The sequence below is a fragment of the Chrysochloris asiatica genome, unplaced genomic scaffold (genome assembly GCF_000296735.1).
Source record: "Chrysochloris asiatica unplaced genomic scaffold, ChrAsi1.0 scaffold00037, whole genome shotgun sequence".
Classification (NCBI taxonomy): domain Eukaryota; kingdom Metazoa; phylum Chordata; class Mammalia; order Afrosoricida; family Chrysochloridae; genus Chrysochloris; species Chrysochloris asiatica.
In genome coordinates, this window is record NW_006408555.1 from 1,187,848 (window position 1) to 1,196,965 (window position 9,118).

Here is a 9,118-nt window from a genome sequence, read left to right on the forward strand (position 1 = left end):
GGGGAGAAGGGAGGGGGAGGAGGAATGAGGGTGGAGGGATGGGGAAGAGGGATGGGGGAGGAGGAACGGGGGAGGAGGGTCAGTATGAATCCACATTGACCCAGGTGGGCTCAGGTCACAGACTTGGGTTTCAGGCTGTGTGACTCTGGGATAGTCACTTAACCTCTCTGGGTTTCATTCCCAGACAAAGGAGTTAATATGCACAGCACGGGGCCACATGTGGAGACTGTACAGAGCCCGAACCTGGCACGTTAGCCCATTCCACAGAGGGAAAACTGAGTCTGGGGCCTGGATTGTCTCATGTCACATGATGACCCACGTGACTACCTGACCCTGAGCTAGACAAACCTATCCCTTCAGGCCTCAGTTTCCCCATCTGTACCAAACAAACAACCCCACTACCATGAAGGTGATCCTGTTGGGCTGAGTAGAATTGCCCCGAAGAGTTCCCGAGACTGTGAATCTTAGAGGAACCGGATAGGCTCATCTTTTGGCAGCGGGTCACCTAGACCAGCCTGTGGAGGGGAAGACACCCAGGTCTCTCCTGACCCTCAACATGGATGGCAATTCACAGATGTGGGAAGGAAGTCCCCATGAGGGTAGTGGAACAAGACCCCTGCCCACATGCATCCCTGACTCACCTCCTCTGGAAGGGCTCGGGGGCTCGGGCTCCCCGCTGGGCTCTGGCTCTGGTGCTGTGGCCACCCCTTCTGTGAGGCCTGAGTCCATGGTCTGCGCCTCTTCTCCAGCCTCCATATCTCCAAAAGACCCTGTGGACACAGCCGAGTGGGAGGTGAGGGGCTTCGGGGCCACGACCAGCCAGCTTGGGACTCACCTCCCAGCATACTGGTGACCTCGAGGGGTGCAAGGTGCCATCAGCACCCCCATACCCCCGTGTCCCATTTGATGGGGATAAGAAAAGAGGGGTTGTCTGTTGCTGGGAGAGGTGGGTGGGCCTGTGGATGCCTTCAACCATCTGCCCAGCAAAGAACAAAGTGACCAACAACGGTCAGATACAGGGTTACTGTTACCTTGTTCTAGGGGAGACCCGTGCCCCATCCTCTCCTGGTCTCTGTCAGAGCCCCTGGCAGTCAGGCTGGGTCATCCCAAGGCCATGTCCTCAGATACAAGTGCCCAGGGGACTGTGATGGACAAGAGAGTCTGTGAACCAGTTTCCGGCTGATTTTTAAAATCTAGTAACTGGCACAGATCAGGGAGGTGGGAAGTTTGTTTTTCTGTCGGCTTGTGTTTCAGCCCGCCACTCTGATTGCAGATGGACAGGGATCAGGTAAGTGGACCGGTGGCTATGTATGCTGACCCCTGAGTCCAGGCATGTCTAGGGCACGGGGAGACTTCCAAGCCCGTGGTAGAGATGGTCAAAGAACAGGAAGTGGGCCCCACACCAAAAACAACGCCACGTTATAAAAGAGCAAATGTGCGAGAGAGCGAGCTTCCCGCGGGGACAGAGAGCTGGGAGTTGAGGAACTCGGTTGAGAGGAGGGAGGAGCTGGCCAGGGGCAGCACTGGACTCCTGGGCACTGGCAGAGGGTTTCCCAGCTGCCGTCTCTGGAGCTGTAATTACAGGAGGGTGGGTGGGGGGCTCAGCGCACATAGGAACTGGCAGGCTCTGAGTGTAAGCTGGGTCCTCCCTCACCAGTCAACCCGTGCCCCTGGGACAGGCGTGAGGGCCGACCAGCCGTGACCTCCCACAGCATGGGCCAGGGCCAGGGTCAGGGTCAGCCTGGAGCTGGCCAGCCTCTGAGAGCAGCACACAGCCCACATGCCGGCTGCTGGGGACTGGGCCTCACCTCCTGTCCGCTCTCTCCCACATGTCCCTGTGTGCTGAATGGCTATTGGATCTCAGGGGCTTGACTGTCTGATAAATGGGTACAATGCCACCACCACTTCCAGTGACCCAGGGGGGCTGGGTGGATGCTAGGTACCACAGCAGCCAATCCCTCCCACGACTGTCGGGGCCTTCAGGAGGGCAGTTGACTCGAGGTGCCCACCCAGGTGGCTTGAGCCACCCAGGGAGAGGGGCCCGTGGCAGGCACGTTTGTGGAACACAAAGGCTTGGGTTCCACACAAAGTCGCCATGATGAGCGTGGAGAGAGGGGCTGCTGGCGGTGCGGCAATTTATTCTAATGCGGTTAATTCCAGCTCTGGCACAATTATAGAGGCTCCTATAACGTTCCCCGCCGCGAACCGGAGGTGCTCGAGTGGATTTGCGTCCACACTGCCTCAGCCCGATAACAAGTGAACTTGTCCTTGCTCACACCCCGAGCCTGCACCACCCCCACCTGGGTGCATCTGGGGTCCCACGGGGGGCTTCTCAGGTGGGGATGGGGCCCCTGGATCCTCACCACCTGGGGCTTAGGGAGGAAGGGTTCTCTACTGGCCTGGAGTGTCCTCGATGATGCTGCTGAGTCCCAAGAGCACTCTGTGCTAGGTGAGACCCCTGCCTGCCCAGCTCCTCTGGGGACCCTCTCCCACGGTCTCTGTCCAGCGACCCAGGTGGAGGGGGCAGGCCAGCCACGGCGAGGCAAGTCAACAGGCTTACTGAATCCATGCTGTGTACTCTCGGTGCCTTGGTTTCCCCATCCACAAATGGAAATACAAGTGTGTCATTGGCCCACATCAGAGAGTTGCCCTCGGGGCTTGGCACAGAGCAGGCGTCGCCGACATTAATCATCACAACAAACCCATTGCTTGACAGGGTCCGTGAGAGGGGGGCAGGGCCTGTGTTGATTACTAAGTGCTGACTTATAACACAGGCTCTGGGCTCACAATATTTCACAAATGTCACCCTTAGTGTCCAGCCAGGTCATCACTGTCCTCCAGCTCAGATGGGGGAACTGAGGCTCAGAGGGCTAATGGTCTTAGCACACAGGGGCAGGAGGACTGGTGGCCAGGTATAGTGGGGACAGGTGGAAGGGAGGCAGACCCTGAATGCCACCTCCGATGGGCATGTCTCCCCCACACCCTGAGCCTCTCAGACCTAAGTCTGAATCACACCCACTTTGCAGATGAGGAAACAGAGGGAGGGGAGCTGACTTGTCATTGAGGAGACAGGGACAGGCAGGCAGGGGACTCACTCCAAACCCCTACCACATGCCACCCTTCCTGGTACTTCACCCCCTGCTGTACTGGGGGGCTAGGCTGCCCTGTGTACCCCACAGAGCCATGCTGGTGTCCTTCATGGCTGGGGGCATCTGTGGGCGGCAATGATGGTCACTGGCCGGTTGGGCAAGGCTGGGCGTGGCCCCCTGCAGTGCCCGAAGCCCCTCAGTTATCAGGGCGAGCAGACACCCCGCTCCGTCTCCTGCTCATTAAGCCAGACGCCGAAATGGAAATGGAAACATAATAGCTATTTGATTGGGGGTGAGATATTTTGCATATTGGCTTAGCGCTGATAGCGGGATTTCATCAACTCCCTTTTTTCATGCTTTAAAACTGAATTACGAGGTGGCTCTGTGTGTGTGTGTTGGGGGGGGGGGCTCCACGTGCTCATGCCCTGCTGCTTTTAAGAGACGGTACTAGGGGCTTTTGGGTCTAGTCACTGGTGGGGGGACAGGTGCTACAGGCTAGTGGGGATGGGGTGGCTCAGAGGTTTAGGGAAACTCTCCGTCTGGCCCTCCTGGCTGTGCCCATTGGGAAGCCCCCCACATACTGTCTCCAGGTGGCCAGAGACAGATGTGCACGTCAGCACAGAGTCCTCGGGCAGTCCTCATGGCTGGTGGGTCACCTGGACAGGATCAGCCCACCCAACATGCTAGCCTACCTGGGCTTGCTTCTGTTAGGGTTCAGCTCTCCTTAGAGCTAGTCCATGCTGCCACTCACTCGCTAACTTGCTCTCATCAAACCTTTCTGGAACCCTCTCCGTGCCTGGCTCTGCAGTGAGAAGTCTCGCAGGAAGTAAGACACGCTTTCCCCCCAAAAGTAAAAATACAGATGCAGTCATTGGTATGAAGCTGAGGTGGGAACCTCAGTCAGGAAAGCAGGGACCTGGACAGGGAAGGCTGCTGGCCACTGGGCTCAGGCTGAGCCATGTGGCTGAGGGTGGTCACTTCTCCAGAGGCCAGTGCCCCCACTGGACCTGGGTGTGTGTGTGACAACTGTCTCTGTGCATGGGCAGGTTGTTACTACAACTGACAGGTGGGCACTCCTCCCCCTGGGCCAGGGGTGAAGAAACAAGGCTGGGAGCTCCCAAGAACATGGGATACGAAGGAGGCACTGGACAAGGAGGGGTCCGTTTGGGGCCAGGTAGAAAGGGTAAAGGTCACAGAATGGGAAGAGGGTGCAGAGGGTCAGCCTAAGGGGGAGGGGAGACCTGGGGTGGGGGTCAAAAGATGCAGGAGAGAGGTCCAGCCCAGACTGGCAAGAACTACTCTACTCCCCCAACACAGTTACAGGGGGAGGATTCTGTTTAACAGTAACGCCTCTTCTGGCTGACCCTGGGCAGCGGGTGGGCAGGTGGGGGGCACCCAGGCTGCTGGGGGCATGTCCCTGCCAGGAGAGAGACCCTGGCCTCCGGGCAGCACACAGCAGTCAGATAAGGCGCTGATAACAGGGAGAAAATAGTAACAGATTCAGACTTTCCCACAGGCCAGGCAGAGGGTGGCTCGGGCCACGGCGGGGACAGACAGGCGACGGGGACAGGCCTCTGCTCTGCAAAGGGGCTAGCGTGGGAGCCCAGACTGACTGGGACCTGGCAGAGCCCAACCTGGGGACCGGGCCTCATGATTTCCACACTTCCCCTCCCCTGGGCCCAGAGAGGAGGGCTACCAGGAGGGGGCCTAGCTGATGTTTGACAAGTGGGGAAACCGAGGCACAGAGAGGCGGCCACCCCTAGCCCTGCAGCCTCCAACACCCAGGGCCAAGTGACTTCCACGCACAATTCTACCAAGAATCTCCAGGTTGCCAGGTCTGAGGTAGATCTAGGGAGACACATAAGAAGGGGGGATGGGGAAGAGGCCAAGGTCAGAGGAGCAGGCAGAAGGACATACAATGTCCTCACACCTCAGCCCAGCACAGTGGCCAGATGCTCAGTGCTGGCGAGGTCATCACGGGGACACGCACAGTAGGGCGTCTGGCAGGAGTGTACATGAACACGGGTGGAGTTATGAAGGCCTGTGGACAAGCACTGTAATGTGATTGTTCTGCAAGCTTCTCCTGCCTTTGGAGCGGCCACTCTCAGATGTGGGCCCTGGACTCTGGGGGCGGGGAATACAGCCTCCAGGAGGACACAGCCCTGTGGAACCACTCTGCGTCCAGCTCAGGGGCCTCACATTACAAAGCAAGAATCAGGAAGTTGGGGTTCAGCAAGGGAGTGGGGCTTGGCCTCAAGAGGAGGGCTGAGGGGCAAACCTGAGGACTGTGCTTCACAGCGGAGTCATTCCCCCGGCCCCCCCTAGGGAAGGGCAGTCACCCTGCCCAGCCCCACAAAGCATGAGTGAAGATGAGGATGCTGTTGTTCAGATGTAGGGGACCCCAGTGACCCTAAACTGGTCCTAGAGTCCTGAGACGCCAGGGCTGTGGGTGGACCCTGCTGGTCACTCCCATCAGCTCAGGGTCAGTCCTTGCCAGTAGCAGGATTACCACAGAAAGGATGTTGGGGAGACAGCATGCTTGTTCAAGTATCCCCTGTACCACAGTAAGCGAGTCCAGGCTTCACAGAACCCAAACCTATTTCCCTCACTGACTCCCACCCCTCAACTGCTCGAGGGGGCTTAGGAGCAGAGGAGACAGGGGCTGAGCTGCTTGACCACCAGCGGTCAGCCCGAGAGTGCTCGTGTACATCTTGTGACAGAAAGCTCACTTCAGCTTGTCCAGAGGGGCAAGGGTCTGTGTCCCAGAAGCCTCTTCTTTCAGGACAATTCTCTCTGACCGTCTCCTGTGTTCCACATACGCTGCCTTTAAACAGGAACCACTATTTTCTAATACACAAGAACTCTCCATTTCCCTCCCCTCCCCTAAAGGGAACTATAATGCACATGGGTGTGGAAGGGACTTGTAATCCAAATCAAAGCCAGGGTCCCATGTGGCCCCCCCCACCAAACCAAATCAGACCCACTGGCCCCTAGCCAATTCGGACACATAGCCAGCCCACCGGGCCCAGTGGGACTGAAGCACAGGGCTTCTGAAGTGGCCAATCTTTACAGCACTAGACTGTCTCAGCGCTCTCCCACAGAGCGGCCAGTGGACTTGAACTGATGACTTTACGGTTACCAGCCCAACATGTAACTCACTATGCACATTACCATAGGGCCCAGCCTTATGCAAAGAAACCCACACTGGCAATCTAAATCCTTACTTGTCTCTCTCCAAAAATGTTCAAGGAGCCAATGAAAATCTTGGACTCTTGGTTACATCAACCGCCTTTCCTAGCTGCCCAGAGCCTCCCACGCTGGCCCCTAGCCCACTGTTCATTTGTCCTGTCTCCGACCCTCCCTGACCTCCTTCTCCGAGAGCTGTTCTTCCGATACCTGCGTTTCTGTCTCTCCCTCACGATGGCAGAAGCTGGGCTGGTAAAGAGCTCGCCTTAAGGGGTCTTGTGGAGGAACACCTGGATGCTCATGGAAACAGTACACACTTCTCTCTAGCACACGTGGGTATGCAAGAACGCTCTCCTGTTCCGCTCACACCATGTGTGCAAGGACTACGCTAGGGCAAGCATGATTTCTTGTCGCCAAGACCAGTCTCAGGCCCCGAAGGGGGATCCTGCTGCCTGTCCGTTGAGCATCTTCTGTGTTTCAGTCATGTGCTCCATCGCTCAGGACGCACCTGTGGCCTTCCTTAGGGAAGCTGACCCACTGTACACCCATGAAAGCCCCCTGCTGGCAGTGCTGGGCAGGGTCTGATACACTGGCCATGGGACCGATCCTTCATGGCCTTGACCCTGCTGACCTGCCCACTGCCGCTCCAGTGCCTCCTTTGCTCCAACATCTCCTATGGCTCCCTATTGCACCACCCACTCTGTTGTTGTTATGTGTTGTTGAGTTGATTCCCACTCATAGTGATGCTGTATGGGTTTCAGAGGCCTTTGAAGTCTTCCTGGGAGCAGAAAGCCTCATCTTTCTATCGAGGAGTGGTTGGTGGACTCAAACCTTAAGCCCTGTGGTTTACAGCCCAGTGCTTATCACCACGCTCCCACTGCACCCACAGCAAGAGCTCAGTCCTCACCATGGCCACATGAGCCAACATGGTCTGGGTCTCCTTCATGGCCCCCCCAGCCACAGTCCCTTCACTGTTCTGTGCTTCTCCCTCTTCCGGGAACATACTCCCCGCAACCACTGCTATCCACTTGGCTTCCTCCTTAACCACCTTCAAACCTCTCAACTGCCCTTTCCTGGTTGTGATTGTTGTTGTTAAGTGCCGTCGAGTAGATTCTGACCCATAGAGACCCTGTATAGGGTTTTCGAGGAGCAGCTGGTAAGCTTGAATCACTGACCTTGGAGTTCAAACGGCTTTGCAGTCTGGCACATTAACCCACAGCGCCACCCCAGGACTCCGATGTAAGCCCCTCTATACTCTTACCACCACCCAGCACTTCCTACCACCTGTACCATCTCCCCCATGACAACAAAGACTCCCTGTTATGTTCACCGCCTGTCTCTCCGTGAGGAGGTGGCTCCAAGCTATCTGTTCCCTGCTGTATCCCCGGTTACCCAGTAGAACAGTGTCTCCTGGCACAAAGTGGGTGTTTAGTAAATACCGGTGAACACACGAGGGTTGGGGTGTGGCTGGGGGGCTGCCCTAGGGCCCCCAGGTCAGAAGCAGAGAGAGAAAGATGGGGACATGGGAAGTAGAGTTCATGTCTGAGCTGGGGGAGTGCCTGGGGGTGCCCTAGGGCCGGCCCTGCCTTGGGTTCTGTGGGGGACTTCAGGCTGGGAAGGATGAGATAGATTTGGGAAGATAGGGCACAGAAGCTTGGGAGGGGGTCCCGTACCCATATCCTGGCCCCCAGCCGCAGCCACTTCCTCTTGTGGCGAACTCAGTAACCGACGGAACTGGGGGGGGGGGCTCCCCCACCAGGCACCAAAGACATGCCTAGCCTCTGGCCAGCACTGGCCCCTACCTGGAATATCAGTGTGGGACCCTCTCCCTGACTTCTGTGCCTTATCTTCCTGAATCTCATCCCTCTACCCAAGGACCCCAAGTGGCTTCCGGGGTCAGGGGTCAACAACAAGAGCAGCAGTGGGCACTTCCAGAATGGCTGTTCTGAGCAGGCCCAGTCTGGAACTTGGACCCATCAGCACATGGGAGGACCCTGTGACAAGCTAAGTTAGACTCTCCCATTTGATATGGGAAACTGAGGCACAGGGCAAGGTCACAGCCAGTAGACAGGCCCCACCCGCTTCCCTTTCGCTGGGACTCACTTTCCCTTCCTGGTTCTGTATCATAAACAGAGAAACCTTTGCTGACCCTTCCATTTCCTCCCCTGAATCTCTAGTGTCCACTCCCTGGTTCCTGTGTGAGCATGTGTCTCTCCACTGACCACCCATCACCCACGGGCAGGTCCGTGCACCCAGACTTTGCTCCCTGCAGGAGCTATGGCTCCTTCTGACCCAGACCCCACAGACCCATGTGCACAGCCCTCAACAGTTTATGAGGCTTGGACAGGACCCTCATCAACTGAGGCAAAGTGTAGCCCTGGCCATCTGCCCCCACACTGTCTAGGATGAGGCTGCCCCGAGATTCAGCCAGACCTCAAGGCAAATGGAGTTGGGCAAGAGTGAAGACCACCACCAACAACCGCAACAGGAACAGTAGCAGTGAGCACTTTCAGAATGGCTGCAGACCAGCCAGCCAGTAGCCCCAGCCCAGGTATCTGCTCACGGGCACCGAGTGTGTGGGGAGAATGTCCAAGGCCACTTCCTGGAAACCCACCTGCTCCCCGGCCACCACACAAGCCAGGGGCGTGCAGGCAAGGGGTTAATGCCGGGCAGAGTGGTTCATACCCAGGGGGATGGAGGAGGCAGCCTTCAAGGTGCCACACATTCTGGCTTTGGATGGGGTGATCAGCAAGGGCTTGCCGGAGGAGGCAGACTCTAAGCTACAATTCAGCCAGAGTCAGAGGGAAAGGCCGGGGCAAAGTCTCTGAAGTGGGAACGTGCTG

General features: G+C 57.3%; 1 protein-coding gene across 1 annotated transcript in view; it reads right to left on the minus strand.

Annotated features, from left to right (window-relative positions):
- ZFPM1 (zinc finger protein, FOG family member 1) overlaps nt 1-2,097 on the minus strand; it is a 30,985-nt gene extending 28,888 nt beyond the window's left edge. The window contains exons 1-2 of the mRNA XM_006860273.1: nt 1,944-2,097; nt 642-770 (exon numbers count right to left, since the gene is read on the minus strand). Coding sequence (XP_006860335.1) covers nt 642-770; nt 1,944-2,097 — 283 coding nt within the window. The remainder of the gene's footprint in view (nt 1-641; nt 771-1,943) is intronic.
- Between the last annotated feature and the right edge of the window lie 7,021 nt (nt 2,098-9,118).